The 17,449-nt window shown below is 47.5% G+C and overlaps 2 protein-coding genes across 2 annotated transcripts; both read right to left on the bottom strand.

The window, feature by feature from the left end:
• Positions 1-5,012: 5,012 nt before the first annotated feature.
• Positions 5,013-8,860, bottom strand: LOC122374185 (extensin-like). The gene is made up of 4 exons (XM_043352790.1): positions 8,786-8,860; positions 5,671-6,156; positions 5,231-5,354; positions 5,013-5,024 (listed from the first exon to the last, which is right to left on the bottom strand). Exons 1-4 carry the CDS (start codon positions 8,800-8,802, stop codon positions 5,013-5,015), a joined length of 639 nt encoding a protein of 212 aa, XP_043208725.1. The 5' UTR covers positions 8,803-8,860.
• A 552-nt stretch (positions 8,861-9,412) lies between these two features.
• Positions 9,413-11,942, bottom strand: LOC122374184. The gene is made up of 4 exons (XM_043352788.1): positions 11,705-11,942; positions 11,440-11,535; positions 10,573-10,698; positions 9,413-9,451 (listed from the first exon to the last, which is right to left on the bottom strand). Exons 1-4 carry the CDS (start codon positions 11,759-11,761, stop codon positions 9,413-9,415), a joined length of 318 nt encoding a protein of 105 aa, XP_043208723.1. The 5' UTR covers positions 11,762-11,942.
• Positions 11,943-17,449: the final 5,507 nt, after the last annotated feature.

Here is a 17,449-nt window from a genome sequence, read left to right as displayed (position 1 = left end):
CTGGATCTTGGTCCCGACGGATCCGGATCAGTATTCGGGGGATCAGATCCAGATCCATTTTCTCGGATCCATGCACATGTCTGGCAGCAAATAGGTATCATATATTCATGAGTGAAGTTACCTGACCTTGCCTAGCAAATCTGAGTAAGCTCAGCCTAATCCAACCTAACCTAACTTAACCAAACTTACCCTGACCAAGCCTGACAACCCAACCCTACACCCACCCAAAACCTAACACCTCACCTACCTTTGCATAAGCCCAGGATGGGTTGGGTCTGATGAGTTAGGGTTGGGTGACCTCCCTCAATGGATTATCATGATACTCCTTGCACTAATGAGTATCATTCTTGGATTCAGGATATTGAAAAACATCAGATCAGATCAGATTTTTCTCGGGTGTTGCTTTGCAACGCCACCCCTTCCGTATTATCTTCGTCTGATATTCTATCGATTCTTGTGATCTTCCTCTTTGGCGTTCATTTGCTATTTCTATATCTCCATAATTGATATAAGTTGTTTTCTTTTTTTCCTCCATTGACTGGTAGCGCAGTTTCAAAATGACGCCTGGAAAGCTTCATGAAAGAAACATGGAAAGCTTCAAAGCAGCGATATTTACCCTTTGAAAACCATGTGGACATCAGCTTCAGTCATACAAAAATAACCTTAAATTAATCCGCGCCGGGCCGGGGGTTGGGTGTTACCCTCTTGCGGTTTTTCGCAGATATATCGAAAGCGGCGGCGCTGCGCCGCCATTTTTGGTACACCGTTCTGCATCTTTTCCGCACATGTGAAAATTTCAGACCCAGGTAACTCAAGCACCTCAGAAAAGTTAGAATCCTCGTCATATCTGTAACGACCAAACGATCACCTTGAAACTTTCAGCGATTGATAATAGTAACAGTGTATACAAATGCATATCTCGGAATTTGATATTGGTGACCTAAGGTCAGGCCAATTTTGCGACCTCTCCATTTCAGGTAAGTTAATGGGAGATAATTGAAAGCGCCTTTTTTGGACGAACTCATTCCAAACATTCTCAAACATCGTGTTACCGGTAAACTCGACAAGCTGAACCGAAAAATGGCACCTGTGACCCCTCCTTTTGACCCGAGGTCATATCAGTCATATCAGGCCCCCAGGAGTTTTCTCTGACAATACTTTTGATAGAGACGCTAGAGCGATGAGAACACCTCAGATGGTGTTAAGCTCGACGATACGGATCGACTGATATGCAACAACCTTTCCGGTCAGGCCATGACTTTGACCTGAGGTCACATTTTCAAAATGACCTTACAAGGTTAAATTATAATTCTTTCGACGCGTCTCGACGAGGGGAACACGATGCGCTGGCAAATTAAATGTCGTCTTTTCCCTGAGTCAAAAGTTATGCAGAAAAATGTTTTTCATAAAACCGCCATTTTTGGAGTTCTTGCCCTCTGGAGGCTAAACCGTTGACCTGAGGTCAAATCTGAGGACATTATTGCGAAATCGCGTTAAAAGAGCTATCGAATGCGCTTTTCCGAGGTCAAATCTGGGGACATTATGGCAAAATAGCATTAAAAGCTATCGAATGCGCTTTTCCGCGCCGCTGTAGCTCTATCGGTTCCCAAGTTAGCCGCTGGCAGTTTCCAAAATTGTTGAAATGGACAAAATGTTACCTTTGATGGCCTCTGGCGACCTGGGCCCTGTTTCGCCGGTGACGTAATGGTTTCGCGCGAGCTGACGTAATGTGATTGATGGTCACACTACTGACGTTTCGTGTAATCCGTGAGCTGCGTTTGGAACAGAGTTGCTGTCTCGTTGAATGCGTTTGATAACATTTTCTGATCGCACGGCCGTAAAGATGTTAGCAGCAATATTTGATGACATCACACAGATTGACGGCGTCATGGTTTGTTGATGTTTCCATGGAAACCCAATTTGACACGTGTGATAGCAGCGTGCTGCTATCACCGGTGAAACATGGCCCCGAGCTTTGACCTGATCTAAAACGAAGTGTTATTTTTGGCGTTCTTTCGAATGCCGCTTACTGCGTCTCGCTACGTGGCCCAGGAGCCGAGTTAGACGGGGGGGGGGGTTCAGAGTTCAGACCCCCCCTCCCGGCCCGGCGTGGAAGTCGCGGAGCACCGGCCCGGCGGGTTAATTGACAGAATATGAAAGCTACCCATGCCGTGCTGCAGCTACTTTGCACCATTAATTGTATTGCTTAGGATAAATGCGTTGGGTATACAGTGGAATCCGACAAAATCGACGGCGCCCGGGCTTCGAGCGAATGGCCGGTGCCTTAAGTGAGTTTGCCTGCCGTGTTCTGCGACCGTGGAAGCTGTCCGAAGTCGCTGTTAGCTGCACTGTCGCATAATCTAACTAGCATTCAACGCACCCACCCGCGCACGAATGTGTGATACCTACCTGGAAGACACACAGGTCAAGTTTTTGGCATGCCTGAATAGCGTGAACCTTAGGTGCGAGGACGAAGGGACTACGATGCCTCACCCGGACGAAGTACGCCTGCATTATACACTGGTATATTTAATGTTTAACGACCAAACAAACAACGAAGGAAGGGAATCGTAAACCTAAGTATCAAAGGAACAAGCAAACATTCACGAACAAAAACGCCAAACCCTGAAACAGTGTCAGGCGGTTTAACTCGCTATTATCGTCGTTGTTCTACGCCACACAAACACCATGACGGCATCCGAAGTCAGATCTGGTTTATTTTTCTCCCCATCGACGGCGGCGGGGCGCCGAAAGGTGGCGCCAGCGGCGATCATGGGGGGGGGGGGCCGCAGCGCCTGAGCTGCGGCCGGAGAGAGCGGCCCTGAAGCAGTTCCGCCGGTGTCTGGCGTTGGACTTGCCAGGCATACAGGACACAAAACATAGACAAGACATACATACATAGGTACAAGACATACTCCTCACTTGAACTTTGCCAACCACTGATCGTATGTTAGATCAGGGTTGGCAACGGGACAGAAAACCTTGTTTCGGCTTGGGCCGCCCTTCCCCCGTCTGTGCCCCGTGTCCGCCGTCAGAGCGCCTTTGCACTGGCCGCAGGTGTTGGTGGGCTGCCGGCGCGTGTAGGGCCTCTTGGCGGCGGTGTCGTGGCCGGTGTCCTCGGCCGGGCGACGGCGGTCTGCGCCTGTCCGACCGTGTCGGCAGGCAGGACGAAGTGGTGCGGTGGGCGGCGACAGTCCACCCGCACCACCTGCACCTGCATCAGCCGCGGCGCCGGTGCTGGCAGGGCGACTGCGGCGATCGGACGGGCTGGCGGCAGCTGCACGCCCTGGGAAGAGCTCTCCGCTCCGTCTCCTTCTGGTGCTCGTTGAACCTGGCGGCGAAACAAAACAAAATTGAGGGGTTTACTTTATACTGTTGATTGAAATGTTCGTTGGGGTCCTTGTATTCCAGAGCTCCTCTTTTGACGCTCCGATCTCTCAGGATGTCGACTTGCATCTCACCGCCTCATCCCAACTCGGTTCAGCGCATTTAGGGACAGAGTCTGATGTATCCCGTCAGCATTGGCGTCCCAGTAGGAAGACCATGCGGTAGATGCGCGCCGGTTTCCCAGTGCGAACAATTTTAATTTTCTGATACTCAGAAGTATTGTGAAACGTAATTGTTACAACACTGAATGCGTGTATTGTTCTGGCTTTAACACTCGCTGATAAATTTAGCAAATCAGGTAATGAACGGGTCCGCCCCCCCCCCCCCCCAGCAGTAAAGCCGCACACGGCGAATATGATGGTAGTATTTTATAACATATCTTACACCATTATTAATGAGAGGATGGACACTGGACATTCTATCAAGTCTCTGCATCTGCAGGATCGAGCGAACATATAACACCAGGACGTGAGCGTGTGCTGGTTCAGAGCCGCCAGGTTGACTCCAGTCCGCTGGGTGATTGCGGGACATTTGAGGAATGTCCCGCAGGCTGGAGTGGTGGGCCAGGATCTGCGCCCAGCGCGACTGGACCGACCCTCCGCTGCGCCTGGGGTTTCGGTACCCGCTCGCAGAGCAGGCGGACGACCGTCTCAGCGAGCCGGTTCAAGTCGGGTCGTTGCGCGGGAACCGCTCCTCGCTGAGTGAGACTCTGTCAAATAGAAATCCATCATTAAGTTCACTTTCACATGTGTTCTACGAAATTCTACGGAGCACACGTTGGACATACCTTCCAAATTGAAGGTCCCTGGCAAGCAGTATGCAAGTTGGTTTCGTGAAAATCAATAATTAAATTATGTGATGACGTGGACGCGTTTCGTATTTCTTTTTCATCACATCAGCATGTCCAGGTTGTGACTAACATGCGTACAAAATCCTACCAGCATGGACAATATCTCACTTTTATTGCCTTTTAATAAATATGACATAATTTAATAGTTCCAATAATATGCGTGCAAACCCCAATTATTCTGCCCGATGGTGTTTCATTTGAGAACAACGCTTACAATGATAGTCCTATTTTAAAATGCGGGATCCTTACCTCCGTGCGCTGTGCACGCCCGGCACGACACCAGACAGCCGACTGGTCTTCGGCTGTTTAAACCGGCCAGTCGTCAGCCGGTGCTGGTACCGCGGGGAGCCGCCACCTTGGCTCTGTCGCCGGCGGATAGCTGGTGCCACAGGTGGACGATGGACTCGGCCTCTTCGTCGGCGACATACCCCCGCGAGCAGTCTAGGCCGACGAGCACCTGCGCCAGGCGGTGGCACTCGGCGTACCCCGGCTGGTGTCGGGGCCGGTCACGTCCTTAAAACATACATGGAAAACGAGGGTGTCTGACAAGAGCATGTCACCTTCATGAACACATCAGAACATGCATTTGTGCACTTACAGTTAAAGCAATTTGATTGTGAGACAAGTTACAACATACCTGGCGAGCCGGGTCGCGGTTCCCGAAACTTGAGGTGGTGGCGGAGCCAGCGACGGTGGGTGGCGCGGTGGCTGTGCCCGGGACGCCGGCAGGGACCGGGCCAGGGGCTCCGGCGGTAGTCGGAGGAGCCGACAGCAGCTAAACGCCGTGCTGAGAACAGACGATTTATCCTTTTATAGCAGACTGGTGTGACCGGGCCGGGGTGCATTTACACTCGTGTCAGCCGAGATACCTAATTTCATAATTAGAAGAAAAAAGATCCCGAGTGAAACAGAAAGGTCGAAGCAACTCGAAGCAGCCGCACCTCCGGAAGACCCTCGGCTGCCCAGTCTGGCGTCAGTGGGATGGCGGGCGACTGAGCGGCGGCCACTACTGCACCAGGCCGGGTGAGCTGCGTCCCTCCAGGTCCGGCTGTGCGTCAGCTGGTGACCAGCTGGCAGCGTCGACGGCAGGAGGAGCCGGTGGAGGCTGGTTACCATGCTGAAAGTAGAACGGGCGAATTTAGCGCTCAGGGTGATTGGCATGATTAATATGTGCTTGCGCCCGGTGTATAGCTAACTGATGGACCATTCATCCGTTTGAGGTGGAACACACGGGACTATGTAAGCGAGCAATTAGCTGTCTGAATTAACGCTGATTTGCATATCGCTACTGGAAGTGTAACTATGGAAACTTTTGAGGTCGCAGGTGATCACTTCCAATCCTGGGGAGCTTAATGGTTTTATTTGATTGGACTCAAAACGGTCTGAATGACTGAGAAGTCCCGTCCTTAGATCAAACGAGGCTGACTACCTACCCGTGAGAGGTTGTGAGCTCTAGCGGCGGCGGGCCACGAGGCTGCAGCTGCGGCGGCTGCGGCTGCAGCGGGCCCCGGAGCAGCAGCTGTGGCGGCTGCAGCAGCAGCGGGCCCCCGAGCCGCAGCGGCAGCGGGCCCCGGAGCTGCAGCGGCAGCAGGCCGCGGGGCTGCAGCGGCAGCGGTAGCGGAGCCCGGTCCTGAAGGTGCAGCTGCGGCGGCTGCAGCAGCAGCGGGCCCCGGAGCTGCAGCGGCGGCCGGGCCCGGAGCTCCAGCGACGGCGGCTGCGGCTGCAGCGGCGGCGGAGCCCGGAGCTGCAGCGGCGGCGGGACTCTGAGGTCCGGCGGCGGGATTCTGAGGCCCAGCGTCGGCGGGACTCTGAGGCCCAGCGTCGGCGGAGCTGGGGACTCGGGCGGTAGCGGGTCCCTGAGGTCCGGCGGCGGCGAGGCTGGGGACTCCGACGGGAGCGGCCGGGAGAGGCGTCTGAAGCTGAAACACAAGCGATGTAGTCATGAGCTCAGTATGTTTCGCGATCCTAAGTTACCTGTACACCTATGAAATAAGTTATATGCTTGCTTCATTTGGGATGCAGAAAGTAATAGGGTAAATAACATCCATCAAAGGGTGCAGTATATCGCAAAATTGAAGTAGTTGCATTTAGCTTTAATTTTTAATCATATTGTTATGTTTTGGGTAGTGGGTGTGTCGATAGTCGCAGATTCGCGTTAGACAAAGATAAAAGTGGCGCGAGCATGCCAAAACACTAGCCCTGCCGTTGGTTTTGCGTAAATGCGATTTGACGAGGCTCGGGCAGGTCGAAGTTACAGCGAAAAAGTCGCAGTGGACGGTGCTGCCACCTACATTGCCAATAACGGGCACTATCATATCGTGATAATTGGGGTAGTTTCAAATGAGAAATGACTTCTATTTTTGTTCAAACTGCTTGAGAAGAAATAAAACAATTCGGAAACATACATTTTTCCCAAATATCGCGTTCCATTTTTTCCTGTTGAGTTGTTAGGAAAGTGGTAAATTTCAAGGTTGACGGCTAAAAAACGAAACAGGAGGAACAGAGCAGGAATCACCAAGACGTGTGCCGCGCCGATGTTGTAGCCTGTAGATAAGGGGAGCAACAGAACCAGCATACCTAACGATTTTGATTAGTGATAGATATTTTTCTCTAAATGAAAGACTATTAGTAACTCAGGCAAGCCTTCTAATATAGGTATCAACAGGGTTGCGGTAAAAGGTACAATCGATGGCACAATACAATTATTCTGAGTTGGGAAACAACACTCTTCAGATACCTACCATCAACAACCTCACTATCTCCTATATGGGAGCTATATCATCTGATTCCAGCGCCCTGAAAACAAACAGGTTATCACCAAAAATCTCTGTATTAGCGCCTACCGACATATGCTGAATGACGCTATCAATACCCGACATTTGTAAAAGGTGATTCGCCACACAGACCGCCGGCGTCTGAGGGGTTGAATCAGTGAGCCAGATTGCCAGCGACTCACCGCTGAACTACCGGGCATAACAAAACGGACGATGCGACATGACTCAGAGATCATCACAGACGCAACGACAAATGTAACCGAAGGCCATCTATCTCGTGCGGAACCCTCGTTCAGATACGTAATATCGCTATCTGCCACCTCGCGGTTCCCTTGTCAAGCCGAACTCATAGGCGACGGAACGGGGAGGGCACCGCGGCACCGTGCCCCCTTTGATTTTGGCATTTTAACATTAGCCCTATGGGCGTTGCATAGAAAGAATATGGGACCAAAAGTCGGCAGTGCCCCTTAATTGAAGGTATTCCGCCGCTACTGGCCGAACTGATGACACGCAATGGCCAGTCAGTCACAGCTCAGCTTCCTGCGGAACAGGAAGACACATTCAGTGAGAGTCGTGGTCATTCACTGTGTCAATATTATTGACACGGTGACTAAAGAACGGTTATATTGCGCCAATAATGTTGCCAGTAGCAGCACCACCAATCTTTTGAACTAAATCACTTGCTATCGGTGAAAGAAACCTTCTAGCTATTTTCAAGCAATACGCGAAATAGAGGGAATTAGAAAACCGAAAACCCAAATATTAGCACTAGATTACATCGATCTTAAATTTTGGCCAACATTTTTAAAGCAACATCAGAGGAGCTGTTGGCGGCTTACCGTCGCGTCTGTGATGATCTCTGAGTCATGTCGCATCGTCCGTTTTGTTATGCCCGGTAGTTCAGCGGTGAGTCGCTGGCAATCTGGCTCACTGATTCAACCCCTCAGACGCCGGCGGTCTGTGTGGCGAATCACCTTTTACAAATGTCGGGTATTGATAGCGTCATTCAGCATATATCGGTAGGCGCTAATACAGAGATATTTGGTGATAACCTGTTTGTTTTCAGGGCGCTGGAATCAGATGATATAGCTCCCATATAGGAGATAGTGAGGTTGTTGATGGTAGGTATCTGAAGAGTGTTGTTTCCCAACTCAGAATAATTGTAATGTGCCATCGATTGTACCTTTTACCGCAACCCTGTCGATACCTATATTAGAGGGCTTGCCTGAGTTACTAATAGTCTTTCATTTAGAGAAAAATATCTATCACTAATCAAAATCGTTAGGTATGCTGGTTCTGTTGCTCACCCCTTATCTACAGGCTACAGCATCGGCGCGGCACACGTCTTCGTGATTCCTGCTCTGTTCCTCCTGTTTCGTTTTTTAGCCGTCAACCTTGAAATTTACCACTTTCCTAACAACTCAACAGGAAAAAATGGAACGCGATATTTGGGAAAAATGTATGTTTCCGAATTGTTTCATTTCTTCTAAGCAGTTTGAACAAAAATAGAAGTCATTTCTCATTTGAAACTACCCCAATTATCACGATATGATAGTGTCCGTTATTGGCAATGTAGGTGGCAGCACCGTCGACTGCGACTTTTTCGCTGTAACTTCGACCCGCACGAGCCTCGTCAAATCGCACTACTTACGCAAAACCAACTGCAGGGCTAGTGTTTTGGCATGCTCGCGCCACTTTATATCTTTGTCTAACGCGAATCTGTGAGAAAAACACCTCTGTCGACACACCCTCCGGTACTCTTTAATTAACTTACTGGCATTTCGAGACCATCGTACGCGTCGGTCACGAAGATGTCCTCGACGTCCTCGAATCCCTCGTCGAGTCATCGCCAACATCGTCATCCTCGCCGTGCTGCGTGTCGGGGTCACCCACCCTGTACTCGTCGAGCCTACGGCCCGTCCGTACAGGTAGGCGACCCCGACGAGCTCACCTGAATGTAAACAGAAGCATGTGTGAAACATTATGTTTCACGACTTGTGACAACTTGACACGTCTTGGTACGTAAGTTCGTTTTATGTTATAGGTATTAGGTAGTAAATAATTTTAGCTGATCGGTTGTCGCGGCAGCGGCAACCTTTTCATAAGTTCAAATTCAATGGAGGCTAGCGGACTTAACTGCATTCGATCATTGGCATTAGTTGGCAGTTTTTGTACTGTATAATTTGTGTGACTGTAGCATGCGACTTTTTACCCGTGTATCGAAGAGGCTCGCTTCTGGTGACTAGGTCCCTCTTGAGCACCCTCTGCGACAGGTCGTTGACGGCTGCCCGTATCCGGCCGTCGTAGCACCCTGTACTCGTCCGTAGCACCGGACCTCGCGGGCGCTGTCCTGTCCGATCGCCGCCAGGTGACGATCCGCGTTCCATCTAACCAGACCCGATCAGGAAGGCATGGAAGTGGAGGTCGCTGGCTGTAGTCCCTGGAAAAGAATAGAATTAAGTATTAATGAGATACAGGATAAAGTGCTTAGCTTAACCCTATTCCAGAAGGCTTTCGACCACCCTTCAGGTTTCTATTGTGTCATTGCCAAGCGATATTAGATAACCAGTATAACGCCTTTTGGGGCGACTAACGGAGCGAGCGAGAGGGTGAGCCTTGCACGTGCGAAATTGCGAGGGGGTACCTCCAACTGAGTTGTGCACGGCACCCTACTAACCGGTCTCTAGCGATGTGCCAAATTTGAGCACAATCGGCCCAGCCGTTCTCGAGATCTGGAAGCGGCACCCTGCACGTGCGCACGTGCAAAATGGGTCCCAACTGACTTTTGCACGGCACCCTACTAACCGGTCCCTAACCACGTACCAAATTTGAGCGCCATCGGTCCAGCCGTTCTCGAGATCTGGAATCGACCCCTGCACGTGCGCACGTGCAGCAGCACCCCAACTCTGGCACATGGATATGCATTGCATAGTGGGTGCCTACCTACATGCCAACTTTTAGCGCAATCGGCCGAGTAGTTACCGAGATACCGTAGTTTCGTGCAACTTTGGCCACCAAGGGCAACTTTGGCCCATGCCTGGAAAAGGGGTGACCTCTATCCAGACCATGTTGCTTAACATTGTACATAAAAGATGACTTAATTATTGAGGCTCAACGAAAAAAGTGGGCCAAAGTTGCACGAAGCTACGGTATTGCAACTATTACAAAACTGACACCTCTTCTTTTTGCACGTGGCACCTACATAAGGGATCATCCACATGCATCTAATGACCATCTCGATTTTCGTGATTGGTTGTCTGGATCCATGCCCATGTCTGCTTGGAAGAAGGAATGAAGCTACCCTACAAAAATTACCGCAGGTAAATCGGTCAAGTGGTTGCTGAGATATAAGCCTCGCAAAAGCGTCCGCACGGCCGGCCGGCCGGCCGCTCATACCCAGAATTTCCGTTAATCTACGAAAGACTCCGCTCGCTTCGCTCGCTCCGTAATCATGTTTTGGCAGCAAAGAACAAGAAATGCCCACACAATGAGGTACTCTAAGAGCAAACAACAAGTGAACAGCCAGTTTGGGTGGCAATGACATATTATGTTTATAATTACCTGGCCTGCAGCATGCCGCTCAAGCTGCAGATTGGGCTGGATGTTGGGGCGCTGCCTCAGCTCCGCCAGACGGCCGGACTCAACATATTGCCGGATCCGCTGGATCCCAGCCCTGTCATGGGGGTCCTAGAGCATGGGTTGGATGCAGCTCAGCGTACTGAATTCAGCCACCATCATGACCATCATGCTCTAAGTATGCAGCCCAAGCAAAGCATTTGCAAAACCAAGGAAAAAAATGTCATGAAAAGCAGTGAGGTTAACAATAAATGGGATAAAAAAACTTGTGAACATAAGTTAACCAGCCACCACACCATTGCACTGTTGTGTTAGCTCGCAAGCACCAGCACTAAGCCTGGGGACCTGTGCAACAACACAGCACACCTTTACAAGTAATAGGTACAACTCTCAGCCCAGGACACCACAGATGTACTCAAAATACTATACTGTGCTATTGTCCAAGCCATCCACCACCCCCCCAAAAAAAAACAGCAAAACAGCAAAAGCGACATGTCCAACACCAAGCAAATAAATTAGTCAGAAATAGTGATTAGAAGCATCAAATAGGACCACCCAGTCACAGCTGACATTCTAGTGAGGATGCAAGAATGGTGCATGATGACTGGGGCTCTGAAAAAGAATGAGACCTAGTTACTCACTGAAAAATGGTGCACTGTTATGGTATGCGTATTGAGCAGGATTCTCTTAAAAAAAAATAATTTAATCAAACACATGTGAACATGAGTTCATAAGGGCTTTCTCATACTCTATGGTGTATGTTTGCATCCCTGTACCAAAAGAAGTCATTTAAAACCACAAGTATATGGGAACTAGGCATCAAGAAGTTCTCCATGAATTGTCTGCTCTTACACTGTGCAGTCCACAGTTACAGCCTCTTTGCAGCGCAGCCACCCCCCGGAAGGTCAGCGGCTGCTGGCTGCCGCACTGCCGTGGGCATCTTTGGACCTGAAACACAAATACAATCATATTATGTTAATGATAATACATACCAATTACCATAGACCTCTGTATACCTCTGACTAAGAACTAAGATAAGAGACTAAGAAAATGTAGATTTTTCGGAAAGTTAACAATTGATGGTAGGCGATCTAAGCTCAATATGTCTCCAACTCACCTTGTTATACAGGTCAAGGACAGCCCTTGGCTGTCTCGGACCGGGCCTGCTGCCCATGTCCGGCGTCCAGCATTTTGTTGTGCGAATTTTTTCAGGCGCTGGGCCCAGATGGCTTGTCCAAAGGCTTTGTGACTTTTCCCCATTGTTTTCTGTCAACAGTAGTACGGTGCTTCAGAGGGCCTTCATATAAAATTTCCATGTTTTAGGCGTCTACTGTTTTAAGCTTAAACAGTGTAATTATTTCAAAAATGCTTGCTCTCAATAAAATTAAATCATATTAATAAACCTATGAACAATGCATTTATTTTGACTAAAATGTAATGTCCTTTTATTTGACATCCTCCATGCAAACCTTATCATTATGACAACTCCGGTGATACCAATCAAATACGTTGGAACCTCTAACAATGTCGATGCAAAACTGAAACAGAAATCGATACTGACAAGGTACCTTCTTCTCTACCCACTTTCAAGACTTTCAACATAAATATATTCAGCATAACACTGCCCATGCATGCCATTGTAAAAAATTAATGACCTACACTTGGCGCTGTATGTTCGCCAGACTCACGTGCTTTGTCCAACGTTTGTTTACATTTGCTGGCTCCGGGCATGCATTCTACCGATACGACTGAATCTTGCTTCAGTAGAGCATACGCATCTCCGGCATCTCCAGCACCTTTTGCTAAAGCTCATAAGAGGTCCACTGCTCCACCAGACTCGGAACCGGTAGATCATCGATCGGTTCCGCCCTCTGATTGGTCGAGGGAGAGACTGCAACGCCCATTCCCCAGCATAGGAAACTATCATCAAAGACTTCAATTGATACCTCCCGATCACAAGAAAGGAACCATAGCTTTCGCGTGGAATATCCCCGACGGAATTAAGGGAGGCGACGATATTGACTCAGTGAGCTCTTGGATGCTCGTAGTTGAGAATGAGTGCCTTACATTGGGCCGAAATGTATTACAAAATCTTTTCTTTCTCCTTCCCTCTTCCGTTGGAGTTCCCCCTGGCAACACTAATGTTCCCCAGCTTTGGCGCTCCGTGGCGCTGGATCGTGTTGCTTCGAGTGGAGATGCCGCCAGCCAATCACGTTGCTTCGATTGGAATAGCGGCAGCCAATCACGTGCAAGCATTGAGTGGAGTCTCCTGGTAGAAAAATGCTCTACCGTTTCCGGGCGTATTCGCCCAATACGTACACTGAGCTGAGAAGACCGCCAGGCTCTTCGGATACCGGTAGAGCTGGAGTGGGCACTCGCTTATTTCAGTATGGCCTTGATTTCAGTGACGTTTGACAAAACTGGGTTGAGATAGTTATGTTTAACGAGAAGTTTTAAGCATTGAAACTATTATTTACAAATAGTACGTACCTATAAATTTATAATAACGGACACAAGTGGGAAAGTTCACAGCTTTATTGAATATAGAGGCGCAAACGTCACAGTCCTCGTTCAGCGTCCAATTAATTTTGTGCGTTAGGAGACCCAAGGCTGAGTAACAAACTCCGTAAGGTTTTGTTTTCATTTGGTTTATAATTATGTTTTTTGCATTATCGAAGCACAGTTCGGTGAAATTCGTTTTTATTTAGTTGGTCAGGTAGGTATGGCATTGACCGACCCACCTTGCCTGGAAATGCCCTATTAATGTTCATAGTTAGCATAATAAAGGGAGACCAAGCCGTGAATATCCTCTCCGATGCACCCTCATTTTTATTACCTATATTTCACTGAGTTCAATGCAAATATATTGGAAGAAAATCGTTCATATTTATGTTTCCTCTCGTTTCATAAGGCGTTCATATTTGTTTCCTTTTGTTCATAACAATAAGGTATTACACAGTGGCTATTTATTTAGAAAAGAATGTAATTCTTTAACAGCTAAGTCCAGGTCTTGTGCATTCTGGCCCTGTTTCATGGGCCCTAGCAGCGCTTTTTGCGAGCTGACGTCATATGGTCACGTGGGTGACACTAGAGGACGGGTTGTGTCATCCGTGAGCTTCTTCATAGCTGCGAATGGAACAGAGTTGCTGTCGCCTTGAATGCAAATGTATCGGCAACTCTGTTCCATTCGCAGCTATGAAGGAGCTGACGGATGACACAAACCGCCCTTAGTGTCACGTGACCATATGACGTCAGCTCGTGAAACGTTTGCAGCGCGTTGCTAGCCCGTGAAACAGGGCCTTTGTAGAAGTGTTGGCTGGTATTCTTATGGTACATTTTTTCATCAAAATACATTTTGCATTCAGAATTGAAATTTTCATGTTTCATCTTTTGCTTTACATCATCAGTTTGGCAAGTGCAAATCAACATAGATAATATAGCTACTCTGGGCCCTGTTTCACTGGTGATAGCAGCACGGCTGACGTCATGTCATGACGCCATACTGTTGACGTGATGGGCAGTTCTGGCGTACGAATGCCGCGACCTTGGCCACGGCATTAGTGACTTGTGCTTAAAAGTAAGAGTTTACACAGTCATGATAGTATATTTATTGTAACATATATTTTTTAATATGATGTATTTAAAGAAGTTGGGTTTAAGGAAAATTTGGACTTAAACTTCGACCATTTAGTTGATGACGTAAACAATATTGCGGCAATCGTGCCCAGAATTGCCCCTTACGTCAGCAGTACGACGTCATCACATTACGTCAGCTCGCGCAATTTGATAGCAGCGTGCTGCTATCACCGTGAAACAGGGCCCTGATCTTATATGGCTCAAAGATGGTTATAGGTATTGGTACCTATTTTGCTGTTAATGCCAACCAAAGAATCCTGGATTTTATCATACAAATTGTGTCAGGCATACACATTACATGTTATTTACATATTTAAACTTTGTACTGTAAAACAGGGCTGCTTTAAAACCAGGGTATTGACAGGCCAGGATAACTTGATTCATGAGCACTTCTGAAGTAACCCCACCCGAGCTTCTTTGCTTTTGGCTTAGGTATATCTCAGGTTCCAGCTTAGGCAGTAGGCACTTATTATGTACCCTGCACTAAAGCATAGGTACCTAATTGGTTGGCATTGAGCAAAATCTTAAGCCATTTAAAGTTCTGACCCAAAGCCTTGAAATTTGTTAAACGTCACTGTTTATGATCAACTGTTGTTTGAAAAGTTCATTTTGAGCAGCATATATTCATTCCACTTGGGCGCTCTGACACATTCAGGATGGGGGGTTGGATCCGTAAATGCATCACTACCTATTGGTTGCATTGCAGAAGCAAATTATGGGTGGCTTTAACCCCTGCAACCCTCCCCCCCCCATTGACAGAGCCCATGATTACGTTTTCCAGTCACATTCCTTGATCTTGCAACTTGTAAATGCTCTTTGTGTTGATTTAATTTCTTTATTAAATGCTATGTAAAACAAGCAACATTTTGCAATGAAACACAACACATCAAATGCAATGAATGGTGGGGTTAAGAAAGAATTACTGAACACTAAAGCACCAGATTTTTCCAAGATTAAATTTGCTCTTTTTCCATGTTTTTCAATACTTGGGATCCCAAAAAAATGTTAATAAGTGCAGCAAACAGACATGTGCATGTATCCGAGTAATGGATCTATGATCTCAGTGGATGTCGAAGCAAAGTACAGGTTGGGATCTATGACCCCCGGATCGGGAAAAATACATCTTGAATCTATGACATATGATCTGACGATAAATTAAGAACATGGATCTATGATCTGAGTGGATCCCACCATGTACCACATTTGAAACATGTTTAATGGGTTTCTATGCCAATAAGTGACACAAAACTGTGGATTATGACGTGCGATCACATAAAATCACTAAAACAGAACGTTTGTGAGTTGAAACTTGAAACAAGTTTTTTTATATGTTTTAACAAAAAAAATAAGTGAGGATCTATGATCTCACTGGATCTCAAGCAAAAAATGAGACTCGGATCTGTGATCCCCATGGATCTCTCGATAAATTACAGAGCTGGATCTATGGTCCCGACGGATCCGAGATCAGTATTCGGGGGATCAGATCCCAGATCCATTTTCTCGGATCCATGCACATGTCTGGCAGCAAATAGGTATCATTATAATTCATTGAAGTGAAGTTACCTGACCTTGCCTAGCAAATCTGAGTAAGCTCAGCCTAATCCAACCTAACCTAACTTAACCAAACTTACCCTGACCAAGCCTGACAACCCAACCCTACACCACCCAAAACCTAACACCTCACCTACCTTTGCATAAGCCCAGGATGGGTTGGGTCTGATGAGTGTTGGGTGACCTCCCTCAATGGATTATCATGATACTCCTTGCACTAATGAGTATCATTCTTGGATTCAGGATATTGAAAAACATCAGATCAGATCAGATTTTTCTCGGGGTGTTGCTTTGCAACGCCACCCCTTCCGTATTATCTTCGTCTGATATTCTATCGATTCTTGTGATCTTCCTCTTTGGCGTTCATTTGCTATTTCTATATCTCCATAATTGATATAAGTTGTTCTTTTTTTCCTCCATTGACTGGTAGCAGTCATTTTCAAAAATGACTGCCTGGAAAGCTTCATGAAAGAAACATGGAAAGCTTCAAAGCAGCGATATTTACCCTTTGAAAACCATGTGGACATCAGCTTCAGTCATACAAAAATAACCTTAAATTAATCCGCGCCGGGCCGGGGGTTGGGTGTTACCCTCTTGCGGTTTTTTCGCAGATATATCGAAAGCGGCGGCGCTGCGCCGCCATTTTTGGTACACCTGTTCATGCATCTTTTCCGCACATGTGAAAATTTCAGACCCAGGTAACTCAAGCACCTCAGAAAAGTTAGAATCCTCGTCATATCTGTAACGACCAAACGATCACCTTGAAACTTTCAGCGATTGATAATAGTAACAGTGTATACAAAATGCATATCTCGGAATTTTGATATTGGTGACCTAAGGTCAGGCCAATTTTGCGACCTCTCCATTTCAGGTAAGTTAATGGGAGATAATTGAAAGGCGCCTTTTTTGGACGAACGTCATTCCAAACATTCTCAAACATCGTGTTACCGGTAAACTCGACAAGCTGAACCGAAAAATGGCACCTGTGACCCCTCCTTTTGACCCAGAGGTCATATCAGGTCATATCAGGCCCCCAGGAGTTTTCTCTGACAATAACTTTTGATAGAGACAGCTAGAGCGATGAGAACACCTCAGATGTGTTAAGCTCGACGATACGGATCGACTGATATGCAACATGACCTTTTCCGGTCAGGCCATGACTTTGACCTGAGGTCACATTTTCAAAATGACCTTACAAGGTTAAATTATAATTCTTTCGACGCGTCTCGACGAGGGGAACACGATGCGCTGGCAAATTAAATGTCGTCTTTTCCCTGAGTCAAAAGTTATTGCAGAAAAATGTTTTTCATAAAACCGCCATTTTTGGAGTTCTTGCCCTCTGGAGGCTAAACCGTTGACCTGAGGTCAAATCTGAGGACATTATTGCGAAATCGCGTTAAAAGAGCTATCGAATGCGCTTTTCCGAGGTCAAATCTGGGGACATTATGGCAAAATAGCATTAAAAGAGCTATCGAATGCGCTTTTCCGCGCCGCTGTAGCTCTATCGGTTCCCAAGTTAGCCGCTGGCAGTTTCCAAAATTGTTGAAATGGACAAAATGTTACCTTTGATGGCCTCTGGCGACCTGGGCCCTGTTTCGCCGGTGACGTAATGGTTTCGCGCGAGCTGACGTAATGTGATGAGGTCACACTACTGACGTTTCGTGTAATCCGTGAG

The sequence above is a fragment of the Amphibalanus amphitrite genome, unplaced genomic scaffold (genome assembly GCF_019059575.1).
Source record: "Amphibalanus amphitrite isolate SeventyFive unplaced genomic scaffold, NRLGWU_Aamphi_draft 001616F_arrow, whole genome shotgun sequence".
NCBI classification, from domain to species: domain Eukaryota; kingdom Metazoa; phylum Arthropoda; class Thecostraca; order Balanomorpha; family Balanidae; genus Amphibalanus; species Amphibalanus amphitrite.
Note: the sequence above shows the minus strand (reverse complement) of the source record. Positions and strands in the feature narration are given on the sequence as shown.